At 37.3% G+C, this 27,452-nt stretch overlaps 1 protein-coding gene across 4 annotated transcripts in view; it reads left to right on the top strand.

Moving 5' to 3' along the window:
• Positions 1-2,555: 2,555 nt before the first annotated feature.
• STIL (STIL centriolar assembly protein) overlaps positions 2,556-27,452 on the top strand; it is a 53,388-nt gene continuing 28,491 nt past the window's right edge. For 3 of the 4 annotated variants that reach the window (XM_059898207.1, XM_059898191.1, XM_059898215.1), the window contains exons 1-10: positions 3,346-3,396; positions 4,678-4,764; positions 8,541-8,648; positions 10,679-10,791; positions 11,111-11,298; positions 12,253-12,500; positions 15,056-15,139; positions 16,827-16,913; positions 22,919-23,069; positions 25,563-25,672. In XM_059898207.1, the coding sequence (XP_059754190.1) occupies positions 4,721-4,764; positions 8,541-8,648; positions 10,679-10,791; positions 11,111-11,298; positions 12,253-12,500; positions 15,056-15,139; positions 16,827-16,913; positions 22,919-23,069; positions 25,563-25,672 (1,133 nt within the window). In that variant the 5' untranslated portion in view covers positions 3,346-3,396; positions 4,678-4,720. Of the gene's footprint in view, positions 2,599-3,345; positions 3,397-4,677; positions 4,765-8,540; positions 8,649-10,678; positions 10,792-11,110; positions 11,299-12,252; positions 12,501-15,055; positions 15,140-16,826; positions 16,914-22,918; positions 23,070-25,562; positions 25,673-27,452 lie in introns of those variants that run through there. The other variant, XM_059898200.1, reaches the window with a different exon arrangement.

Below are 27,452 nucleotides of genomic sequence, written 5' to 3'. Positions count from 1 at the left end.
TAAGAACAGTTTTAGACTAACAGGAAAATTGAGAATATAGTAGAGTCTCCTCATACCCACTCCCCCGCCACCCAGTTTCCCCTATTATTAACATCTTATATTTAGTATGGTACATTGTTACAATTAACTATCCAATATTGGTCACTGTTATTAAGATCCATAGTTTATTTACATTTTCTTAGTTTTTAACCCAGTCTTATTTTTCTGTTCCATGATACCCCATTACATTTAGTTATCTCTTTAGGCTCCTCTTTGCTAGTTTCTCAGACTCTCCTTGTTTTGATAACCTTTACAGTTTTGAGAAGTACAGTTCAGATACTTAATAGGATTCCCCACTGTTGGAATTTGTCTGATGTTTTTCTCAGGATAAGTCTGGGTTTATAGATTATTTGGAAGGAAGACCACAGAGGTAAAGTGCCATTTTCATCACAGCATATCAAGTATACATACTATTGGCCTTGATCACCTGGCTGAAATACTGATGGTCAGGTTTCTCCACTGTAAAGTTACTCTTTTCCCCACTCCTTTACATACTGTACACCTTGGAAAGATGTCAACATGCCCAGCCTACACCTAAGGAGTAGAGAGTTGTGTGTTATGCTTGCCCCTTCCTTTTTGTCTAATTCATATCATCTTACATTTCTCTTTCAGATATTTTAAAGTAGTTCTTAAAAGAAAACATAAATCATGAGGGGCCCACACAAAGTTTTTTTCTTTTACATCCTAAATTCACTCTGTAATCAAATTCTATTGAGTTTACCTTCAAAATATACACAGAATCTAACAACCTCTCACCACCTCCATTGTGGTTCAAGCCATCAATCTCTCCCTTACGTTATTGCAGCAACCTTCTAACTGGTCTCCTTGCTTCTGCCTTTGCTCCCTACAGTTTATTCTCTATGTGGCAACCATAGTAATACTTTTAAAACCTAAAATCAGATCTTGTCATTCTCCTATTTAAAATCTTCCATTGGCTTCCAGTCTAACTGAAGAGTGCAGGTAAGTCCTTATAATGCCTTATTTGATCTACCAGCACCTCCTCCCTCTTCAGCTGTTGATATTCTTCTAACCCACTTTGCTCAGCACATGCTGGCCTCCTGCTCTTCCTTGAAGATGCCAGGGAACTCTCACCCCAGGGCCTTTGCACTTAATGTAAAGCATGGCAGCCATCAAAGTCTGCCACCTGTATCTCTAGAAAGGACATGACAATTAGCTGCGCAGAGTACACTTGGCTGACAGCCTCTTCTTATGGTCTTCTGGATCTCCCTTAATTTTGTGCTTGCTCTTTATGGGAAGCTCCAGGCAATGACTGAGCACAGCAAGGGTTCTAGTCATTTCTGCCTAACGTGGGACCCCTCCAATGGGCAATCTTTGCTCCAAAGTTCCCCACTGGGTCAGCCAACTTTGTCAGACGTGCATCACTGGCTGAGGCTCTTCCTGTTCTCACACCAGAGCTGAGGAACTCACCAGCATTTCTCTTAAAATGTGTGCCCTAGATTCTAGGAATTTTTCCAGGAAAGCAGAGAATGACACTCTATGGAGCATATATTTCTTGGCTAGTTTGATACATTTTTCAGGATAGTGTTTTCACTCTGTCAAAAGGGTGGATGCATATTCAGAACCAGACAGCCTACAAATGCAGCACAGACTTCAAGACACTCCCATATTGCTCAAGAAACTAACAAAAGTCTAGAGAAACGTAAGTGACATTTGACATTTCGAATCTGGACTCTGCACTAACTAGCTGTGTGATCCCTTGTTGAATAGGGATAGTAATACCTACGTTGACTGTTAGGACAATCGAATATGATAATGGAGAAGGCTCAATTACCAACAATACTTGTGGAGATAACTATAAATCATCACACTAATACTAATAACATATGCTATATATATATAATACCAATACTATATATAATACCAATACCATACATAATACCAGTTTTCGTTGTGGAGATAAGTATAAATGGCTTATAAATTTGTCACGTTCTTTTCTGCTCAAACAAGAAGGAATTAAATTTTTTTTATGTTATTGAGAGGAGAGGACGATTCTTAGGGAAGAAATCTAACTTCCCCTCTCTTTTTGTCCAATCAAGGGATTTGGTACGCTTCTAGTCGCCGAGTGAGAACCAGGGCAACGAGCACTTCCGGTTTCCTCTGCCGTCCTCTCATCCGCCAGGCTAGGCTTTCCACTGCGCGTGCGCAAAGCCCGCCCCACCCCGGAACTTAACCGTTGACGAAATTGAAGTGTTTAAATCCTCCGGAACCTAATCCTGGAGCGCGGGTGGCGCCCTCCTTTCTGCACGGAGGGTTGGGATTGGTCGGTATGGGACCGGTGCGGGGCGCTGATTGGCTAGAGCGCCAAGGTGTCGCGGCGACCGTGCGTTACGCCTTCGGCACCGCCCTTGCTCCCTGACGGGTTGGGCTTCTGACCAGTTAGCAGGCGTGGCGCGGACTTCGGTTTTGCGAGCTTCTGTTTGCCGCCCTGGTTCCCGCGACCTCAACGTCCCAGAGGCGGGGCGGAGTCGGCGGAGGCGCTCTTTGGGGCCGACCTCTGTTCCGGCCCAACAAACAAACCTGGACTCGGCGGAGGTTGCGGTGAGTGGGGCTATGTGCTTCGGTTCCCCTGAGGAGCGGCAGCAGGACGGGGGGAAGGAGGGTGGGCAACACTCAGGGCCCAGTGGTGGGTTCAGGCCTCCAGGAGCCTGGACTAATGAAGTGAAGGGAAGCTAGTAGGAGAAATAAATTAAGCGGACCATGAATTCCTTGGGAATCGTTTGTACGTAGGTGTGTGAACGAGGTTTGCAATCGATAACGTGCCGTTTAAAGTTTTTACTGTGAAAATTTATTGACTAAAGCCCTGTGTGCTCGGACAGCTACATAGTAAGGAATCAGTTAACGTTTGAAGTTCGTGGTCTACTGGAAGTAATGTATAAACAGCAAAGCGTGAAAATGCTGTGTATGTGAACACAGGCGTTAGTAACACCACCATGGTGCCTAGGAAATGGTTTCACAGAGGAGTTGACATTCGGATTGGATTGTGAAGGATGATGGGGGTTTACCAGGGCTTTCCAAGTAAAGGGGACAGCCGGTGTGCAAAGATACTAGGAAACTGCAAGTAGTTAACTTTGATTGTGTTGTTGGAGGAGTAAATAGGGGTTAAGTTTGGAATAATAATAGGGTGGGGCCAGATTTTGAAGGTCCTTTTTTCTGTACATAGAGAAGAGCCATCAACTCTTCAAGCAGAATAACTTGACCAGATTTATATAGAAATATCCTTCTAGCAGCACTGTGGGGACATTTCAGTAAATCTGGTGAGAGCTGATGAAGTCAGGAACTGAGGTAGCAGAGATGGAAAGACAGAATTTACATCGGGGAAGAGGGAGGAAGGAAGAGGTAAGGATGACTTGATGGTTTCTATTATCCAGGGAGAATATGTTTTGCTAGGTATAGGTGTTATGTTTCACTAGCTTTAATTGCTTGTGTGTTACTGTCAGAATAAATTGTCTCGTGTGTTTTTCTAAAATGAGAAGTAGGTCAACATTATCTTTTTACCCTAATGCATAAAGGAAGAGCAGACAGATATGGAGTTTTAAGACTCTTTTGTTTAATGAAGAAAAACGGCACTTTATTACTTCCTAGAGTTACAACTATCAATCTGAATATTGTTATCCATGACAACCAAGTAGCATAGAAGGACTTTAGAGTTTAAAACATGCATTGCCTGGAAGCTGCGTGAAGTCCAGATACCTCTAACAGGGACTTTTTATCAACCTTACAAGGGCACTTTCAATAGGATTTTGTTCTTATAAATATTTCCAGCTTCTGACTTTAACTGAAAAATTCTTCTAATGACTTCTGCACCAGCATGAATAACTCTCTCCTTCCTTATCTTGCTTTACACAATTCATTTTTGCTAGAATTGAAGTAGAAGGTACAGGGCCTAAAGATTAACTCTAAGATTTAGTAAAAAGACATAGCAAATAATGAACTGTAAAGAAAGGACTTTGAGGTTTGTATTTTGCTTAGGTAATATTTAGATTTAGATATCCAGTGGGCAATTAGAAATATGGGCTTGAAACTCAAAAGAGAGGTGGAAATTGAAAGTTTGTTATATACAGATAGGTGTGGAAACAATTGAGAGTGGATGAGATTACCCAGAGAGGGTATGTGGAGCCAAAGAAACACCGCTGACTTGGCACTGATACAAGTTAGTTTGTGGGTATGCAGCATTTGCCTCCCATCTCCACAAGACTGAAGATTCGTTGACTTTATTATAGACCTGATAAACATCTGGCCCGAATTGTTCCTATTTGCTTCTTTGTGGTTTTCTGAATATTATGAGGCTTTTGGTCAAAACCTCATGCCCAAAATACTACTGCCCTACCCAGCTCACTAAATTCATACAAGGATCTTGGGGCAGTATCTGTACTTTCCTTAATGAATAGATATATTGGTGGGTTTTGCTGCCTAGAATAAATATTAACATTAATTATACTGAATACTGTAAAGTATGAAAATGATCAGAATCCACAAGCACTTTATTAATTATGGATGAAGACACTTCACATAAGTAACCTAACTTTGTCTATTATTTTGTTAATATGTGGTTAAATCATGTTTCCTTTTAGTTTTTGTTTTTGTCACTCATTAATAACATTCTTTTTACTTCTTTAGGATCCTGAGCATGTGAAATTGAGTAAATCATTCACTAACTATCATGGAGCCTACGTATCCTCTCACAGGGACCCAGATGAATACCAGGTATAAAAATATTTTTACAAAATGTTTTTTTTTCAGAGCTGCTCATATAACTTGGGTTGGAATAGAGGGGAAAAAGTAATCTTTAGAACCAGGAAAATCTGAGTCCATATCCCAGCTCTACCACTTATTAGGTGGGTGACTGTGATCAAGTTATTTAACTTCTCTAAGCCTCAGTTTCCTCATCTGTAAATTGGGGACAGTAATATCTAACGGAAGATAATTGTGAAGGGTTAAATAAGGTTACTAAACTAAAGGGTCTGGGACATAGTAGGCAGTCAGTAAATATTAGTCTCATTTCCTCCTTCCCTTATTTTAGTTTCACAGAGGGTCTTTTTATTGATGAAAAATAGTACCTGAACTTTTGAGGCTAAAGATCACATACATATTTATTTACATCCTAGACAAATGGGAAAGTGGTTGAGTTCCTTCCTTCTTCTAAACCCTAATTCCTTGATGGGAAAAATTTCACACTGGATGTATCAAGTTTCCTACATGTCCCTAAGCCTTTGCCCACTCAAGTGGTGTAGGAAGGAGGGGCTTGCCACCTGTCTCCTGATTTTCTCAATCTGTCACTACTGTGAGGACCAGGCAAATTGGCTTGTGTTATTTGGCTCTTTGGATCATTTATTGTTCTTTTTTCCCCCAGAGAAGAACAATTAATGCTGACGTGTGAATTTTTTTCTTCTAAACTAGAGTTGCATCCATGAGTTACCTTTATTTTCTGTATTATTTTTCTTTGTGCCAGATGTTCTTGATGAAGACAATGGGAAACATGACCCAAAGAGGCTGTCATATTCCTTTTGCTTAATTTTGGCCCTTCTGTTCTGTCCTGTTGCTACCTCTTATTCTTTGAAAATTCGTCAACCTCTGTTCTTCTCTTTAATTTTATTATTGGGTCAAATCCATTCCTTACATTCTAGGGAAGATAATATACTTGTGTGATTTAAACTGATTATTCCTGGTATATTCAACTCTAGTTTTTTAATTCATTTATTGAACTCTGGTTTTCAGTAATCTGTGGGCTTTAGGGCAGCAGTTTTGAATTATTTTTGGTTACAGACCCCTTTGAATATCTGATAGCCATGAATCTCATTCCCTATAAGGAAAAATACTTTTATACATACATGCAACATTTTGCACCCAATTTCAGGGCGTTTGTGTCTCTCTTGCCTCTAAAGTCTACCTGTATACCTTAGATTAAGAAAAAGACTAATAACGGCATTTATTGAAATCTTGCTCTGCCAGGTTTTGTGCTGAGCACTTTGCATACATTATTTTTATGTAATCCTCACAACAAACCCATGAGGAGTAGGTACTATTATTATCCCCCTCTTTTTTTTTTTTAAATGAGGAAGCTAGCATAGAGAGATTAACCAATCCAAAATTATATAGTTGGTAAATGGTATAGCCAGTATTTAAACCTGAAATGATTTCTACTCTGTACTACAAGGAAGTAAACCTGAAGTAGTGTAGGTTGGGCTTTAAAGGTACAATGGACTACTTAGAGCAAAAAGAAATAGCTAACATTGAGCACTTACAATAAGCCAGGAATTTTTCTAAGCATTTTACGTATATTGACTCATATTCAATATAACTCTACCAGGAGATACTGATGTTATTCTGTTTAACAGCTGAGGAAACTGAGGCACGGAGACATTAAATAACTTGATCAAGGTCACACAGCCAGCAAATTTTGAAGCCAGGTTTCAGACCTAGGCAGTTGATTTCCAGGCTTTGCTTTTAACCCTTATGTCATAGTGCCTCTCACCAATTGGTAAATAATAAATATATTAGATATAGAGACACAGATAACTTGACAGTTGGTCACTTACTACCTTTGTGACCTTGAACAAATTTCTTAATTTCAGACTGTGTCCTCATTTCAAAAAAGGGAGATTAAAAATCCTTATAGATATTATGAGCTCAAATCAGACAAAGATTTGAAAGCAAATAGCTAAGAATGTGGTGGATAAAGCACTACATCATTCAGTTTCTAGTAGTATAAGCTTTGAAATCAGCCACAGTTAGATTCAAATTCCAGCTCTGCCTCTTAGTTGCTGTATCAAGTTATAAAAGTTACAGTTTGTTATCTATAAAGTGGACAATAAAGTGTTTCTAGAACAGTTTTAGTGAGAAATATTGTATATGTAAAGTGCCCAGTAGGATGCCTGGTACATAGTAAGTGATCAGTAAATGGACTAATATATATATATTTTTTTACTGCAATTGACTTTTTTTTAAAAAATATTTATTTATTTATTTATTTGGCTGTGCCAGGTCTGAGTTGCGGCACGCGGGATCCTCCGCTGCAGTGCATGGGCTTCTGTCTAGTTGTGGCCCGAGCACTCATTAGTTGAGGGCACGGGAGCTTAGTTGCCCCGAGGCATGTGAGATCCCCGACCCGGAGATCGAACCTGCATCCCCTGCATCGGAAGGCGGATTCTTAACCACTAGACCACTTGGAAAGTCCCTGGTGCTAATATTTTAGTTGAGAAGTTTTATCAGATGAAACATGAAAGTAAGATCTAGAACAAGATATTCTTAGTGCATGATATGATAAATATTTTTTCAGTTCAACTATTTCATAATCTACTACCATGCAAATGCACTTCTGTAAGTAGCTCACTGTCAGAGCTTTCTTGCTTTAGTTACATGTGATTAAAAACTCTGTGATGATATCCTATATGATTTAACATTGAAACCTTGCTTTACATTGCTTGTGTGATCTTTGTGGAGGAATTATTAATGATGTCCTTTTGATGCTTCATTAATTAAATTTATGTGTGGGACTTCCCTGTCCATCCAGTGGTTGAGACTCCACGCTTCCACTGCAGGGGGCACAGGTTCGATCCCTGGTGCCTGATGCCACGTGGCACTGCCAAAAAAACCCAAAAAATACACAGAACAGTAACATAAAAAACTTACGTGATAGGGCCCAAGATACCAAATTTGAAAACCCTGAGAAGTTTTTGTGCTTTTCATAATTTTTTAAGTATTATCTAGAAATCATCTAGAAATCAGTTCAGGGCTTCCCTAGTGGCGCAGTGGGTGAGAATCCGCCTGCCAATGCAGGGGACACGGGTTCGAACCCTAGGCTGGGAAGATCCCACATGCCATGGAGCAACAAAGCCCATGCACCACAACTACTGAGCCTGCGCTCTAGAGCCTACGAGCCACAGCGACTGAGCCCACATGCCACAACTACTGAAGCCCGCGTGCCTAGAGCCCGTGTTCCGCAACAAGAGAAGCCACCGCAATGAGAAGCCCGTGCACTGCAACAAAGAGCAGCCCCTGCTCGCTGCAACTAGAGAAAGCCTGCGCACAGCAATGAAGACCGAACACAGCCAAAAATAAATAAATAAATAAATAAATAAAATTTTTTTAAAAAACAGTCTTTAGAAATCAGTTCAGAAGGATGGATATTATTTTAAATTTAAATGTAAATTCATGGTTTATATTCATTTTTCAGTTACTTAAAGAAGATTTTATAGAATTGATATTCCCAGTTCTTTTTAAAAAGACTCACATGTATATAAATATATATATGGATAGGATAAAAGGACAGAAAGTCATACCTAAATTTTGAGTGCTTATTCTCTTGATAGTAGAGTTACAAGCGATTTTTCTTTCCTTTTTACTTTTTAAAAATATTTTTCAAGTCTTCTAAAATTACAAAAGTAATCTGAAATCCCTATCATTTACAGTTAAACTGTTGCTTATAAAATTTCTACTGTTTTTCATTGTGCTTTGATTTTTAAAAAAAAAATTTTTTTAAGGTTTTCTTCAAGCAGGATGGTGCCTTTCTATTTTCCTCCGTCAAAATGTGCGCTTTGGAACCCAGTGCCAATTGGAGATTATATCTACTTACATCTCAATTACCACAGGTATAAAACGTTTCTCTTTCCAAATCAAACCAGTTTAAACAGGAGTCAAAAGAATATGTAAGGCAATGATTACAGTGATCCATTTTTCTTTTTTAAACTTTTCCATTCAGGAGCTCCCCTCATACAAAGTATTCTTTCTGCTGCTTCTTAAATCTGTTCCTTGTGCTTTTGAGAAGTAATCTTAATTTCACAGTTAAAATATTCTGCAAATCTAAAGTTCTAAGTATTATAGGAATTCAAAAGAGACAAAATATAATAAAAACTGAGTTTTTCGTCATGCTTCCGCATGGTGTCTTTGAAGAACACTGAGAAGATTGATTTTGAGTTGAATAGCCCATTTTAGAAGGAACATAAAATATTTCGGTATGGCCAGGATCGTGAAAGACATAGAAGCTTAGTCTTCAGGTAATAGAAAATAGAGATCCACTGAGATTTTATATATAAGAGAGTTACTTGCTAAAAGCAGAGTTCTAAGAAGGATGGATCATAGTGGGGAGACCCTAGAGTCAGCCTAATGCGAAATGATTTTCTATAATCCAAGGAATGTAGATTTATTCTGTAGTGGTTTAAGGTGGTGTAACTGGAGTCAGACTTCCTGGAGGGTCAAATCCTGATTTTACCCTTTCTTATTTAAGTGACCTCAGTAAAGTAGCCAAGGATCAGTTTCCTTATTTATAAAATGGGGATATGACACTTATTTCATAGTACTCTTGTAAGGATTAAATGAGACAGGCTGTAAAGCAGCAGTTGGCACAGTGCCTGGACATAGGAGGTAGTCAATAAATGCTAGCTCTTATAAGGGTTTAGAGCAGTGTAGCAGTGTGGAGACCAAGAGGAAAGAATGAAACAAGGTGTTTTGAAGAAATGTATAGCATTTGATGATCAACTGAATAGAGGAACTAAAGGAAAATTACAAGTCAAAAAGTATTTAAGGGCCTCCCTCATGGTGCAGTGGTTAAGAATCTGCCTGCCAATGCAGGGGACACAGGTTCAAGCCCTGGTCCAGGAAGATCCCACATGCCACGGAGCAGCTACGCCCATGTGCCACAACTACTGAGCCTGCACTCTAGAGCCTGCGAGCCACAACTACTGAGCCTTCGTGCCACATCTACTGAGCCTGTGTGCCTAGAGCCCGTGCTCCGCAACAAGAGAAGGCACCGCAACGAGAAGCCCACGCTCCTCAACGAAGAGTAGCCCCCGCTTACCACAACTAGAGAAAGCCCATGTGCAGCAACGAAGACCCAATATAGCCAAAAATAAATTAAAAAAAAAAAAAGTATTTAAGTTCTCAGAGAAGGATGGTATCATTGACAAAAACAGAGAGTGTCTTGTGGAAGTTTAAATATTTGTCAGACTTGTTCATTCTTTTCTATGTGTCTGTTAACCTATATTTTCTATTGCCATCTTTCTCTGCTGCATTTTGAGTAATTTCTTTTATTCTTCAGCTCTTCTAATTTTCTCTTGAGCTGTGCTTAGTTGCCATCTAATCTGTTCATTTAGGTTTGTAAATGTGGGAGTATACTCTATATGTGAAAGATTATTTATAATATATACACACAGTTTATGGAATAATAAATTTGTCTGGTCTTTTTTGATAGTATCTTGTTCCTTACTCATATTTTAGAGTCCCTTTTATATTTCTTTAAACATGTGAATTGTATTTATATTCTGTATTCAATAATGCTAGTATCTGAAGTCCATAGATCATATGTAAACAAATGGATGTGACTATTTCAATCAAACTTTGTTTACAAAAACAGGAGGGCTCATAGGTTCTTGATCCTAAAATTCATAAAATTAAGAATTTTATGAATGCCTGGAGAACAACTATAACTTCAGTGTCTGCTTATTGCAATTCTGCTTTCCACGCAGTCCTCCTTACCCGCTGCCTTTGACCCTAGGATTTCCCAAAAGTGATCTTTCTATACATTTTAAAAGATGTGTATTATATTTTAGGCAACATTTCATGGCAGGAAGGTTTTTTAGGCTATCAGATCCACCACATTTGTAAAAGACTTGTTATTTTTTAGAAATCCAAAGCTTGTGGTAACTGAAAAGACCATCCGACTTGCTTGTCGTCATGCTAAGCAGAATAAAGAAAACTTGCCATGCTTTTTACTTGGTTCTCTCACAGTAGATGAAGGTAATATACTTTGAAAAATTATTTTTATGAGTATAATAGATTTTATGTTTACTGTTTCAGTCAATTACTGTAATGTACTTTGGCTAATTTTCTTTACTGTATACCAACGTTATGAAGATGAGTAAAAGTTGACACTACTCATCATAGACTTTACAGTTTGGTCAGGTGGATAAATATATATGAAAGTCATTCTTTTTAAATGAAAGTTTAGTGTACTCTTAGTATGAACAAAATGCTTTCCTGTAATCTAGGCTTGCTTGGTTAATTTCACATTTCATAATTGGCGTGCAATATAATAACTGCTATTTTTGTTCTTCAGATGAAGAAAGTGTGACATTGACAATAGATCGTTTTGATCCTGGTCGAGAGGTACCTGAATGCTTAGAAAGAACCCCTACTGCTTCTCTTCCTGGGGACTTTGTGATCCCATGCAAAATTCATACTCAAGGACTTTGTTCAAGAGAAATAATAGTGCATAATGCAGATAACTTCAATTCAGCTTTTAAGGTGAGATTTGTTGATAATGTGATTATTCCTTATTCAACACAAGAATCAAACTATGTGTACTGTGTTATATTTTAATAAACCCATATTTAATAGGTATTCATTTAATTTCTGACTAAATGATGTTGACCTAAAATGCAATTAGATATGGCTTCTGAGGACAGAAATCCTAGGTAGGTAATATGGGTAGCATTCCAGAAGAGGAAGCAACATGACCAAGATAGCAAAGTGCAAGATGTGCTCAGGGTAACATTGAGGGTGGAGATTTTTGCTGGATTTGTGGGCAGTCAGACTTGAGTATTAGTTTGTTTAGATCATAGAGAGCCTTGTCTGCCAGGCTACGGAATTTGAACTTTATCTAATGGGCCATGTTTTTCATTGAAAATTTTTGAAAAGAGGAAATACTGTTAAATCAGGGATGGTTAATGTGATAGGGAGGGCTGACTGAAGTCAGAATAGTTAGGCCATTGCAGTAGTCAGATGTGTATTAGAGGTGGGTGTATTAGCCTATAGCAGAGTGGTGGCAGTGAGACCAGAAAGGGCACAGTCTGCATGAGCAACTACAGAGGAAGAACTAACTTGACAATTTGGGGTAATAAGAAAAGAATCAGAGAGGAATGGACCTTAGATTCTCTGAGACTGAGTCAAAGTTAATTTATGCCCATTTTTAGCCACGTAATAAATATTTATTGAAAGCGACATTCTCCAGTAAGAGTTTAAAATGCTGCTGAGACATATAGGTTGGAAATATGTGATGGAGCTTGGTTTAGTAAATCTTTTTTGCTTTAACATAATTATTCATGTAACCTTTTGGTCACATGGAAGAAATAAGAGAATTGAAATGTTGCAAATCAGAAATTGTTTAATTTTGTTAATGTAAGATATATGAAACAAAACCTTCAGAGATAAGGACAAATTTCAAAGCTTTAAAATAATTGTATAATATTGATTCCTCAGGCTCTGCAGCATCATGTGTGTAGCAAAGATTCCTTGGATTGTGGTAAACTGCTTTCCCTAAGAGCTCATATCACTTCCAGGGAGAGTCTGGACACTGTGGATTTTGACTTGGATTGGGCAGCAGTAACTCTAGCAAATACCTTTAAATGCACACCTGTGAAGCCCATCCCCATTATTCCAACAGCTCTGGCAAGAAACTTGAGCAGTAATCTGAATATTTCTCGAGTTCAAGGTACCTATAAATATGGGTAAGTAAAAGAGCTATTCATCCAAAATTTTAAATATTCGTCACATTAGTATATTTTCATGTTATTCACACAATATGAAATAATTGTTTGGTCAGTTTACATGCCTGAGATCTGTGGCAGCTAGATAAATAACCAAGGAAGGTGAAAAAGTTGTTAATTTTTACTGAATATAGTTTTCTGATAATGAGCCTAATGGAGGCTGGAGAATTATTTATAATATGCAGGGGTTTTAAAAAAATTAACTTATTTATTAATTAATTTATTTTTTGGCTGTGTTGGGTCTTCGTTGCTGTGCACAGGCTTTCTCTAGTTGCGGTGAGCGGGGGCTACTCTTCATTGCGGTGCACGGGCTTCACATTGTCGTGGCTTCTCTTGTTGCGGAGCACGGGCTCTAGGCACGCAGGCTTCAGTAGTTGTGGCACGTGGGCTCAGTAGTTGTGGCTTGCGGGCTCTAGAGCTCAGGCTCAGTAGTTGTGGTGCACGGGCTTAGTTACTCCGCGGCATGTGGGATCTTCCCGGGCCAGAGCTCGAACCCGTGTCCCTTGCATTGGCGGGCAGATTCTTAACCACTGCACCACCAGGGAAGCCCTATAATATGCAGTTTTGATTGTGAATAATGAGCACTGCAGATAAAGGAGATTATTAAATTATAATGTATAATACTCTTGCTTACCAAATTGTCAACCACTTGAGGGTGGAGTTTCCTCACATAGCTGAAGCAGCATCCTCTCTAGCTTCCTATTAACGCTCTTAGATTCTTAGGAAATGTAAGCCAAATTGCTTGCTTTCTGATCCTCAGCAGGGCTGCTTCCCTGAATCCTCATCCACTTTCTTTATCCATTGTCTACTGAGCTAAGTCAGACAATGTAAGCACCAACTGCTTTAAAGTCTAAGCAATTCACTTCTGGCTTCCTTTCCCACTGACTCCACCCTAGTTCCTGTTAGGTCTCTAGAGCTGAAAATGTTTGGCAAGGTAAACTCAACTTCAAGTCTTGTCTACCAAAAATGCCTCTTCAAAAGAGGGTAAGAAAAAGGATTTTCTTTTCAGAGGTCCCTGGAACAACAAGAAAAGTTCCCACATGCTGATCAGAGCACCTTTCTGGTTGGGGTGGCACAAAAGAAAAAGCGTTGCTATATTCCAAAATCATGGAATGGTCAAAGGTGATAGTGATTAAAAAGTGTTTGAATTAAATTGAACATTTAATTCTCTTGGAGTAATAAAATACTTCTCAATCGGTACATAGAAATTTGTGTTAAAATTAACCAAAAAATTAATTTATTTTCCTTAGTACCTGTGTCTATCTAGTGAAGCCTGAATTTACCTTTCTTTGAATTATTCCTTTGTGACCCCTTGGCATGCCAGTAGTAACCCTGGATGTTCAATATTCTATCTAATCACTTATTCCTCTTGCCCCTTTCTACCTAGAATTATTTAATTTATGACGTTTGCCTTTTTCTTTGACCACATTCACTTGTTTACCCTAATATTTATTAGGATCCATTGTGGAATAGTATTGTGTTATACACTGGCACTAAATAGATAAAAAAACCATACTTACTGTCCACTAAGTATATTATCATGTAAACATGATGTGGATAAACGTAATAGGGGTTTATATATAGTGCAGGGAAAGCAGGAAGGTGTGTCCAAATTGCCTGGGAAAATCATGGAAAGCCTAAGCTGGTTTATCAGGTTGTCAAGGCAGAAGAGCTCTCAAAGCAGGTGTAAGGGTCATTGTTGATACATAAATCTTGTGCCAACTCAGGCTTAATCATCTTGTCACATGGCTTGATAAATTCATCATCTTTGTGTTTTAGGGTTATTATAGCAATAAAATGTATCCTCAGTGATACTATTAAGACTTTATATCACAGATGGCATTGTTTTTACTTTTGTGTTTTAAAGCCATAACAGTAAACTCTTGACAGTTGTACTTACCATATTCTTAAAACTTATTGTCAGTAATAAGTATATTATATTAACAAAGTATAAATGTAGTATAATGTCCTTTTAGGGAAAAGTGAGCTTTGGGGTTCTATCATGATGGTTGCAAAATTCTTTGATAGCGGTTGGAGGAATATAGTACATGGAAGATTGAATATCCCTCACCTAATTCAGCCTCCTTCAGTGAGAAGTCACATCTGTTGCAATCTTGTCAAGTCACCTGCATGCTTGAATACTTCCAGCAACAGGAAATTCATTTCTCCCAGGGAAACCTATTTGGTTCTGAAATTGTTAGCCTTGATTTTAATACTTTTGATTAAAAAAAGTTGATACTTTTAGAGCAAACTTTTTCAAAAGGTATGTAATCTTCAATGACCATTTTAATATATAGAAATTTTAAGATATTAAATATCTTCCATGTCATCCTCATAATTACTAGAATCTTTTTCTACACTTTGAACTGTTTTCTTTGTGTGCATGTGTATGTAAGAGAAATTATTCATTTGAATCCTCTCCTCTGCTTGAAATATACTTCTTCAGCACTCAGATTATCTCTTTTAGGTAAAAGTGCATATTTCCAGTTGTTTTTACATGAATGTCTTCTGTTTAGATATCTTACCATGGATGAGACACGCAAATTGTTACTTTTGCTGGAATCTGATCCCAAGGTTTATTCTCTACCATTAGTGGGAATGTAAGTATTGCATTACTTATGAAAACCTTTTCAGCCATATATGTATTCAAATGTATATTATAAGCATGTGAATCATTTGTTCTATGAATATGTCATTAATACTTGGATCACCTTATAAAACCATAAATGCCAATGATGCTTAAGCTTTCTTATTTTAACAGCTGAATCAGTTAAAACAAGATTTTTTTCCAATCTTAGGAAGAATTCCAGTATATAAAACAAAGCTGAATTCTTCTGGTTGAAGTTGAAGCCTTACAGCCCTGTTTCTTTAACCTTATTCACTACCCCTGTCCTTAAGGCACCATGAAGAACTCAGGAGTCAGGATAACACTGTTTAAAATTCACTGCCAGGCAATTTTGCAGAAATTCTCTTTAGTGTTTATGGCAATCTCTTTTCGAGTTGGTGGTTAATGACATTTAGATAGATTATTCAATCAGAAATTTATATTAATTCAGTATTTATTGAGTGCTTACCCTATACATAGTATTATGTTTTATACTGTGTTGGGATTTAAAGCTCCTCAAGGAATTAATAAAGGTGAGGCGATAAAATATTCAAATATTCCCACATAGAAAGATAAATAATAAGAAAGTATATGATTTACTATGAAATAAACAATTTAGACAGTGAGCACTATTACTGTTTGCAAGAGAGATGATAGGGGACATTTTCTTAGAGAAGGCAAACTTGAGCTGGACCTTTAAGTGTGTAGATAATAGAAGGGAGGATTGATTGGGAAGGGAACCCATATGTGGGAATGGTATGCGCAGACTTAAAAAATGAGAGTAATGGGAGGAACGGAGACGCAAGAGGGAAGAGATATGGGAACATATGTATATGTATAACTGATTCACTTTGTTATAAAGCAGAAACTAATATACCATTGTAAAGCAATTATACTCCAATAAAGATGTTTAAAAAAAAAAAAATGAGAGTACAGAAATGTTCTGTGGACCATGAAATCTCCTTACAGTCCTTTTGCTCTGGTCCTGGTAGTGGCTGTGTGTTATTGCTGCTAAGTGAATATCTATTAAGAGTTTTCTGAGACTTCCCTGGCGGTCCAGTGGGTAAGACCCCGTGCTCCCAATGCAGGGGGCCGGGGTTTGATCCCTGGTCGGGAAGCTAGATTCTGCATGCATGCCACGACTAAGAGTTTGCATGCTGCAACTAAGAGCCAGTGCAGCCAAAATAAATAAATAAATAAATACTTAAAAAAATAATAAAAAAATATTTTAAAAGAAGAGTTTTCTGTTTTTCAGCCTACCTGTATATTTATAGACTTAAATCCTCTCAATAACTCTATGGTTTTAGGCTGCTAACTTCTTTCTCCCCTAATTCAGCCTATTCTTTCTAATGCAGGCTAATTGATTCTAATTGATTTCTGCTTTCACCTCTATTGTTAACCATTTTCTTTCCCACAGTTTTACCATCATTTCAGGTGGAAGAGGACAGAAAGTAGTGCTCTCTCTCTGTATCTGTCTGTGGTTATAGGTATATCTATAGTCTCCCTCTTAATTATCAGCATGGTTTAATGTTCATAGATTTCTTATTTATGAGCCCTTTAATCTGTTCCTGGTGAATGCCAAGAATTTCTGCCACATTACCTTGAGAAGAACATAATCTAAAGGATGTTAAGTACTATTTTGTAAAATGACTATAGTTTTTAATTTCTATTTTTTGTTTTAGCTGGCTGTCTGGAATTATACATATCTATAGTCCTCAGGTGTGGGCTTGCTGCTTGCGCTACGTATTCAGTTCTTCTATTCAAGAAAGGTAAGTGATATTTTTTTCTGTAGGGTTTTATTTTGATCTTTACCTCCATTCATGTTTTACTGGTGTTATTTAAAGTTCATGCAATGCCTTAACCTTTTATTAATACTTACAAACCAGAAGGACACACTAAGGAAGTCAAACATTATATTAAACGGGAATAAAACCAGACAAAAAAGGTGACATTGTGCTATACGTGGAAATATGAAGGAATTCACTTGCCTAACGACAGTACTGTAACACAAAAGACATACTTTTTATGAGTGGAAAAAAGACCCTAGGGATCATCTACTCTAGAGTCCTATTTTATAAAAAAGATTAATTTTCATTGAAGTGGCTGAAAATGAGTTTGAATTTGTTTCAAGTGTTTTATTGTTACCCTGTGCTACTGATAGTACCTTAAGAAACACTTGAGATGAAGTTTAATGTTCTTGGAACTAAAGCACAAGCATTGGAACTAATAGGGAAACTTTATTTCTAACCTCAACTCCTCATTTAATTTTGTTATTTTGTACATGGTACCATTATTTGCCTCTTACTTTCTTAATCTATTAAATGAAAATTCCAGAGTCTGTTTCTGTCTGCTTTGGTGGCTATAATACACTTTTTAAAAAAAACTTTAATGAAAAGGCAGTATAAGTACATGGCAATCAATCAGACATATATAAAGATACATAATAAAGATGTCTCTTCCACCCCATTTCCCCAGACTCTATCCCCAGAGACAATCACTGTTAAAAGAGTATCTTGTGCTTCCTTCTTGAAATACCAATGCATAGACAAATAACACCCTTCCCTGGTCTGTAAAAGTTAAATCACAAATGGGATCAAACCGTTCTCCCTTTTCTCTGTTGCTTTTTTCTTTATATCATTATACCTTGGAAATCATTACTAAATCTTGGCACATACAGATTTAATACACATATTTTACAACTGAATAGTAAATAATATATACTATATTTTAAAAACTACTCCTTTTGCTTGCGGACAACTTTGTGTATACAACTTTGTGTGTATATACTAGTATATTTGTGGAATAAATTCCTAAAAGTGGTTTTTCTGGGTCAAATAGTATATAATTTTAAATTTTGGTAGATATTGCCAATTTGTGCTTCAAAGACTATCAGTTTATAATCTTTCCAACTGTTTGAGAGTGCCTGTTTTCTCTGTCCCCTCACTAACACTGTGGAACAAGTATTTGTTGAGCACCTACTGTGTACCAAGCACTATTCATGATATTGGCAATAAGCAGTAAACAAAATAAAGACCCTGCAGAGATAGGCAGTAAACAGAAAAAATAAGTAAAATAAATAGTATTTTACAAGGTGATGAGTGCTGTGGAGAAAAATAAGCAGGGGAGGTGGATGTTGTGTCTATGGTAGTGGCAGGTAGGGTTGCAGTTTTAAATAGGGCAGTCAGGCAGGCAAAGACTTGAGATGGGGGAGTAAGCCATGTGGCTGTCTGGGGCAGTATCACAGGATGATGGGTACAAAGCTGTGGGTGAAAAATCACCTTGCATCTTCAAGGAACAGCAAGGAAGTAGCGTGGCTGGAGTGGAATGAGGGAAGGGAAAAACAACAAGACCTCAGAGAGGTAACTGGAAGGCCATTATTAGACTTTTTTTTTTAATTTTTGGCTGCGTTGGGTCTTTGTTGGGGCGTGTGGGCTTTTTCTAGTTGCGGGGAGCTGGGGCTACTCTTCATTGTGGTGTGCAGGCTTCTCATTGCAGTGGCTTCTCTTGTTGCAGAGCACAGGCTCTAGGTGCGCAGGCTTCAGTAGTTGTGGCTCGCAGGCTCTAGAGTGCAGGCTCAGTAGTTGTAGCGCACGGGCTTAGTTGCTCCGCTGCATGTGGGATCTCCCCGGACCAGGGATCGAACCCGTGTCCCCTGCATTGGCAGGCGGATCCTTAACCACTGCGCCACCAGGGATGCCCCCATTATTAGATTTTTGATCTTTGCAAATCTGATGTTTTATAATCTCATCTTCTGGGAATCTCCTAATCATGTCTCTTGCCATTATTCTATTGGGTTGTGTATCTTTTTCACATTGCTTTGTAAGAGCTCTCTTATTCTTTCTCACTCTCTGTATATATACATTTATATAATATGTAAAGTATACAGAGAAGTATATATTTATTAAAATACATGTGTTATATGCTGCAAAGATTTTATATATGTGTATATAAATATGTTATAAAAATGTGCGTGTGTACATATGTATATGTATTTGTGTTGGTATAGATATGTGGCAAAATTTTATATCCCCCAGATTGTCATTTCATTTCACTTTGGTTAATATTTTTTCCCAGACATTTTTTAAAGTCAGATTTATCCATCTTTTTTTTTTTCTATTTTGCTTAGAAAGGATTTTTATTGAAATGAAAATCTCTTGTTCTTTCTCCAGAAGCTACAGTTCTACTTTTTACATTTTATTTTAATTATATAATATAGTTAGTTTTATTTGCAATAAAAGAGAAATTAAATATTCATTTTAGCTTATTAGTAAAATTAAGTTTTATTATCAGTGACTGGTCTTGCTTTAATTATCTATTGTTAGTAAATGCTTGGTGAAGTTAGTTTTGAAGTTCTCTCTGTTAATCTGAAGCATTAGGGAATTTCTTTGATACCTGGACTCTTTAATTACTGCCAGCCTTTAACCAGGGAGGCATCAGCACTGCTTGGCATAGCTTAGGTTAGTACTTTACAGCATTCTGATCAGTGGTCTTGTCTGACCCTAGAGAGAGGAATTGAGCAGAATAGACATTCTGCCTCCTAAACCCTCACTGCTTTGTTTTGTTAATAGTGTAATATATCCCCAAATTATCTTTTTTTTTTTTTATAAATTTATTTATTTGTTTGTTTGTTTTTATTTTTGGCTATGTTGGGTCGTCGTTTCTGTGCGCCAGCTTTCTCTAGTTGCAGTGAGCAGGGGTTACTCCTCATTGTGGTGCGTGGGCTTCTCACTGTGGTGGCTTCTCTTGTTGTGGAGCACAGGCTTAGGCACGCAGGCTTCAGTAGTTGTGGCTTGCAGGCTCCAGAATGCAGGCTCAGCAGTCGTGGCGCACGGGCTTAGTTGCTCCATGGCATGTGGGACCTTCCCGGGCCAGGGCTCGAACCCATGTCCCTTGCATTGGCAGGCAGACTCCCAACCACTGCGCCACCAGGGAAGCCCCCCAAATTATCTTTCATTCAACATTTTACAAAGTAGAGACAACTACTAAAAGTATTTTTATTTTTTTATTTATTTTTATTTTTTTGAAGTATTTTTAAATAGTGGGTTTTGGTGTGTATTTTAAGGACTCTTGATTACTTTACAGATATTTGTTGAGTCATGTAGTGAATAAGAAAATAAATGTTCATTTTATCAGTGTTTATAGTAGTGAAATATTGTGAATAATTTAAATATCCACTTTTAGAAGTCTAGGTGAATCAATAATAGCACATCTATAAATTGTAATACTGGATAGTCACTAAAAAAGAATAAGGAGGTCTAAGGTATAATATAGAATAGTGACATGGAAAGAAATCCAAGATTGTCAAATAATAAATAGCAAATGCAATTAAGGAAGCAATCCCATTTACCATTGCAACAAAAAGAATAAAATACCTAGGAATAAACCTACCTAAGGAGGTAAAAAACCTGTACTCAGAAAACTGTAAGATACTGATGAAAGAAATCAAAGATGAAACAGATGGAGAGATATATACCATGTTCTTGGACTGGAAGAATCAGTATTGTGAAGATGGCTATACTACCCACAGCAATCTACAGATTCAGTACAGTCCCTATCAAATTACCAATGGCATTTTTCACAGAATTAGAACAAAAAATTGTACAATTGGTATGGAAACACAAAAGACCCTGAATAGCCAAGGCAATCTTGAGAAAGAAAAACAGAGCTGGAGAAATCAGGCTCCCTGACTTCAGACTATACTACAAAGCTACAGTAATCAAGATAGTATGGTACTGGCACAAAAACAGAAATATAGATCAATGGAACAGGATAGAAAGCCCAGAGATAAACCCACGCACCTATGGTCACTTAATCAATGACAAAGAAGGCAAGAATATATAATGGAGAAAAGACAGTCTTTTCAATAAGTTGTGCTGGGAAAACTGGACAGCTACATGTAAAGGAATGAAATTAGAACACTCCCTAACACCATACACAAAAACAAACTCAAAATGGATTAAAGACCTAAATGTAAGGACAGACACTATTAAACTGTTAGAGGAAAAAACATAAGCAGAACACTCCTTGACATAAATTGCAGCAAGATCTTTTTTGACCCACCTCCTAGAGTGATGAAAATAAAAACAAAAATAAACAAATGGGACCTAATGAAACTTTAAAGCTTTTGCACAGCAAAGGAAACCGTAAACAAGTTGAAAAGACAACCCTCAGGATGGGAGAAAATATTTGCAAATGAAGCAACTGACAAGGGATTAATCTCCAAAATATACAAACAGCTCATGCAGCTCAGTAACAAAAAAAACCCAAACAATCAGAAAATGGGCAGAAGACCTAAGTAGACCATCTCTCCAAAGAAGACATACAGATGGCCAAGAGGCACATGAATAGATGCTCAACATCACTAATTATTAGAGAAATGCAAATCACAACTACCATGAGATATCACCTCACACCAGTCAGAATGGCCATCATCAAAAAATCTACAAACAATAAATGCTGGAGATGGTGTGGAGAAAAGGGAACCCTCCTACACTATTGGTGGAAATGTAAATTGGTACAGCCACTGTGGAGAACAGTATGGAGGTTCCTTAAAAAACTAAAAATAGAACTACCATATGACCCAGCAATCCCACTCCTGGGCATATACCTGAAGAAAGCCATAATTCAAAAAGATACATGCACCGCAGTGTTCATTGCAGCAGTATTTACAATAGCCAGGACATGGAAGCAACCTAAATGTCCATCAACAGAGGAATGAATTAAGAAGATATGGTACATATATACAATGGACTATTACTCAGCCATAAAAAGGAACGAAATAGTGCCATTTGCAGAGATGTGGATGGACCTGGAAACTGTCATACAGAGTGAAGTAAGTCAGAAAGAGAAAAACAAATATTGTATAATATCGCTTATATGTGGAATCTAGAAAAATGGTACAGATGAACTTATTCGCAAAGCAGAAATAGAGACACAGTTGTAGAGAACAAACTTGCAGATATCAACAGGGGAAGGAGAGGGTGGGATGAATTGGGAGTTTGGGATTGACATGTATAAAATAGATAACTAATGAGAACCTACTGTAGAGCACAGGGAATTCTACTCAGTGCTCTGTGGTGACCTAAATGGGTAGGAAATCTAAAAAAGAGGGGATATATGTATATGTATAACTGATTCACTCTGCTGTACAGCAGAAACTAACACAACATTGTAAAGCAACTATACTCCAATAAAAAATAATTTTAAAAAAAAACTATATCACAGACCTATTGAATATGTGGTTTAGAAACACCAGTAATCACGTTGTGTGCTTTTAATTAAATGTTATTTCTCTTTTCCCTCAAAAAAAAAAAGGAACAAATGCAAATATTGTGTATAGTACCTTGTTTTTGTTAAATTGTACAAAATGTTTGCATATGCCTAGGGGAAAATTCTGGAAGTAAATACGGTAAACTGGAGAGTGGAGTGGGATGGTTTTCATTTTCTATTTTATACATTCCTGTTTTTGTTTGAAGTATTTACAAGGAATATGTATTCCATAATAAATGTATTTTAAAAATTAAAAATCAGTAACATTAAAAAGTAAGCATAGCGAATTCCCTGGTGGTCCAGTGGTTAGGCTCCACACTTCCATTGCAGGGAGCATGGGTTCGATCCCTGGTCAGGGAAAAGTAAAATTTGCCCCTCAGTTTTCTTCCAAAAATTGGACTGTTTAGTTAGTCTATTAACTAGATTGAGAGACTCACATAGAATTCTTTGAGTGTACTCTTGTTATTCTCAGTAAATTTTAATTAAATGGCATTTTTTTATCCAGGGTTTTTTCAGAATCTGGAAATTTCATTATAGTTCTTTATTCTGTGACACATAAGGATCCTGAGTTTTATGAATGCCTCCCTTGTGATGGCAGGTCACCTGACCTTCGATTCCAGCTACTAACTAGTAAGGAAACATTACATCTTTTCAAAGTAAGTGATTTGATTACCTAGCACACTAATGACTATTCAGGGTTGTACTCAAATTATTAGGCTTTATTTATAATCAATCTTACTGAATATTAACTTTATTCATTTATGGTTAATTTTGTTTTGTAAATTTTAGGCCATACCTCCAGAACCAAATTCTAATGCAGGATCAAACGTTATCTACAGAGTAACTTTCCCATGTTTTCCTAAAACCTTTGAAGACTATATCAAGAATTTAATGTATATGTTGTATCATTTTATGATATTGAGAGTTAATTTGTGATCTTAGTGTTTTCTTTGTCCTGACTGTTAATTTCTAAATGTATGGGTATAACAAATGGTTTCTCATACTTAAAAGTCAGTGTCTATAATATATAACCCAAGGAATCAGGATAGATTAATATGACTGGCAAAAAAATTCGTTCGGGTTTTTCTGTAAGATCTTATGGGAAAACCTGAAAGAACTTTTTGGCCAACCCAATACATTTAGGTGATGGTCACAGAAAAAGTAGATCTTTGAAACCGTAAGTGTTGTTATGTAAAAACATTCTAAGGCCAAAAATGAACAATAATTCTGCTTTTTTTTTTTTTTTTTAACAAAAATATTGACTATCCCGGGCTTCCCTGGTGGCTCATTGGTTAAGAATCCACCTGCCAATGCAGGGGACATGGGTTCAAGCCCTGGTCCCAGAAGATCGCACATGCTGCGGAGCAGCTAAGCCCGTGTGCCACAACTACTGAGCCTGCACTCTAGACACCGTGAGCCACAACTACTGAGCCCACGTGCCAGAACTACTGAAGCCCACGTGCCTAGAGCTCATGCTCTGCAACAAGAGAAGCCATCGCAACGAGAAGGCTGTGCACTGCAACAAAGAGTAGCCCCCGCTCACTGCAACTAGAGAAAGCCCATGCACAGCAACGAAGACCCAACGCAGCCAAAAATAAATTAATTAATTAAAAAAAAATTTTTTTACTATCCCTAAATAACTGTGTGGTTCCACTTAGATCTTATTTTGTGCCTTTAATTTCATTTATAGGTTGTATTGATTCATGAATCAAGTTTTTGTATTTTAATTATAAACATAATCATCTTAAATGAGGTCTATTTATTTCCATTTTAGAGACATATATCATTCACTCATTTTATTCTTCAGATTGTATGCTCAGTTTAAAGTTACTATTTTAACTGAATCCCTGGTTATTGAGTAAGTTACATAGTAAAGGTAATTAAGTTTTTACTTTCATTTATGTAGTAGGGAGACGGATAGTTTTTTAAAAAGGTTGCATAAAAATAGAACCATATGATTCAGCAATTCCACTTCTGGGTATTTATCCAAAGGAAACAAAAACACTAATTCAAAAAGATATCTGTACCACCATGTTAATTGCAGCATTATTTACAATAGCCAAGGTATTAAAGCAACCTAAGTGTCCATGGATGGGTGAATGGATAAAGAAAATGTAATTTATATTATATTATATTACATTGTATCATATTATATCAATATAATGGTAAAATATTCAGCTGTAAAAAAAGGAAGGAAATCCTGCCATTTGTGACAACATAGATGGACCTTGAGGGCATTGTGCTAAGTGAAATAAATAAAACAGAGAAAGACAAATACCATATGTCACTTATATGTGGAATATTTAAACAACAAAAAAAACACATTTAATTGAACTCACAGACACAGAGAACAGATTGATGGTTTGCAAGAGGTGGGGGGGAGGGGGGGTTTGAGGGTGGCCGAAATGGCCAAAGGTGGTCAAAAGGTACAAACTTCCAGTAATAAGTAATGGGGATGTAATATACAGCATGGTGAGTATAGTTAATAATACTATATTGTATTTTCAAAGTTTTTTTTTTTAATTAATTTATTTACTTTTTGGATGTGTTGGGTCTTCGTTGCTGTGCGCAGGCTCTAGTTGCGGCGAGCGGGGGCCACTCCTCGTTGCGGTGCGCAGGCCTCTCATTGTGGTGGCCTCTCCCGTTGCAGAGCTCAGGCTCCAGGCGCACGGGCTCCAGCAGTTGTGGCACGCGGGCCCAGAAGCTGTGGCTCGCGGGCTCCAGAGCACAGGCTCAGTAGCTGTGGCGCATGGGCCCAGTTGCTCCACAGCATGTGGGATAACCCCGGGACCAGGGGTCGAACCCGTGTCCCCTGCATTGGCAGACGGATTCCCAACTACTGCGCCACCAGGGAAGTCCTTGAAAGTTCTTATAAGAAAAAATTTATCATTCTGCATGGTGATGGATGGTTAACTAGATTTATTGTAGTGTGTGTTTCACAGTATATTCAAATATTGAGTCATTATGTTGTTCACCTGAAAGTATGTCATATGTCAATTATATCTCAGTTAAAAGAATGATTTTTTAAAAAAAGATTATAGTTTCAGAAGTCGCGTTCCCCCCAGTGTTTCAGAGCTACTTGTCATCTAAATAGAATTCTCTGGTATTTATGTAAGTCACATCTCAAAGTATGACCTACTTTATTTCAGAATGTTGAACCTTCTGACAAAAACCCAGCCTGTTTTGAACTGAGTGCTGAAGGCCAGAATGCAGAAAGAGAGTTTTTTAACAAAGTTTCCAAGAATCTTTCAATTAAGAGGTAAAAGATATTTTATTGTCATGTGTACTTTTTTTATTACTTTTATTAGTTTTTTGGTGAGTAATTAAAGTAACTCCCTCATTATTTCTGAGGAAACTCTTTGTAAATCTTATACCATAGGTATCCTTGCTTTAAATGCATTCCTTCATACTCAGAGGTTGGATGATAATTTTAATGAAGTGACAAGTCTAATACGGTTCTCATTTGAGTTGATTTATTACATAGGGGAACAAAAGTATTTGTCGAGACATTATCTTGTTTAAGAAGAAGCATCCTGTTTTTGTTTAGTTTGCCTTCTGTTCTTCCCTTCTTTGTAGTATTAAACCTAGGCCTATCAGATAAACTACTATAAAAAATAACTCCTCTACCTAAAAAAGAAAACTTTTAAAGCAAATGCACTTGGAGAATATTAAATAATGGTTGTGAATTTTTGGGTCCATATATACCTTTTATGGTAAAGTAGATATTCCCTTTGTATTAGGGTTCTCCAGAGAAACAGAAGCGACAGGATATATATACATAGAGATTTGTTTTAAGGAATTGATTTGTGCAGTTGGGGAGGCTTGTCAGGGCCAAAATCTGCAGGGTAGGCTGGCAGCCTGAGAAAAGTTGCAGTTAGAGTCCAAAGGTGGTCTGCTGGCAGAATTCCCTCCTCTTGGGGAGGTCAGTCTTTGTTCTATTAAGGCATTCAGCTGATTGGATAAGACCCACCCACATTATGGAGGATTACATGCTTTACTCAGAGTCTACTGATTTAAATGTTAATCTCATCTTAAAAACACCTTCACAGAAACATCTAGAATAATGTATGACCAAAAATCTGGCTACTGTGGCCTAGCCAAGTTGACACATAAAATTAACCCTTCACATCCCTATTCCAGCTTTCTCATTTATTTTACTATGTGCCAGATAATGTGCTAAGAGCTGGGGATATAGTGGTATTAAAAACAGATGCAGACACGATCCCTTTCCTCATGGAATTTATAGTTCAGTAATGGAGTGTTGAATTCTCTGTATTATTTGAGAGGTCCATTAATTTAAGTTAATATTTGCCAAGTATTTAATAACCTCATTTAAAAGTTACTTTGGAATGCTGGTTTATTCTTTGATTCTGTAGCTCAGAAACTATTGTTATTTTTAACTTGCACTTACAACTGATTTGTCCTTTTCTCAACTTTTTGATTATAACCATAACCTATCTTTGGGCCTCTTTAATACTATCTGTTTAGTATCTTGCATGAGAAACAAGCAGGTATAAGGTTCATTATAGATTATTGCAATTATTGAGAAAATAGCTCGACTTTTTTTTGGCCGCGCTGCCTGGCACGCGAGATCTTAATTCCCCAAACAGCGATTAGACCCATGCCCCCTGCATTGGGAGCACTGAGTCTTAACCACTGGACCACCAGCGAAGTCCCTAGCTTGACCTTTTTTTAATAGCATTCATTCATCTGTCCTTAACACTTGATCCTGTAGGTGGAAGTTAACTATGATACAGTTTTAAAATAAATGCCAGCTATGCCAACTATTTATAGAGGCTACATAACATAATAGTTGTGAGTTCAGGTTATGGTATAAGACATACATGTGTTCAAGTCTTGGTTGTAAACATCACTATCCCATCTGTAAAATGGGAATTATGACTATATCCGTATTGGTTTCCTATTGCTATTCTAACAAAGTACCACAAACTTAAGTGACTTCAAACAATACAAAGTTATTATCTTCTTGTTCTGGGGGTCAGGAGTCCAAAATGGATCTTTGGGGCTAAAATCAAAGT

This window comes from Balaenoptera ricei, chromosome 1 (assembly GCF_028023285.1).
Source record: "Balaenoptera ricei isolate mBalRic1 chromosome 1, mBalRic1.hap2, whole genome shotgun sequence".
Lineage (NCBI taxonomy): Eukaryota > Metazoa > Chordata > Mammalia > Artiodactyla > Balaenopteridae > Balaenoptera > Balaenoptera ricei.
The sequence above is the reverse complement of the archived record's forward strand: the minus strand, read 5'-3'. Positions and strand labels throughout refer to the sequence as shown.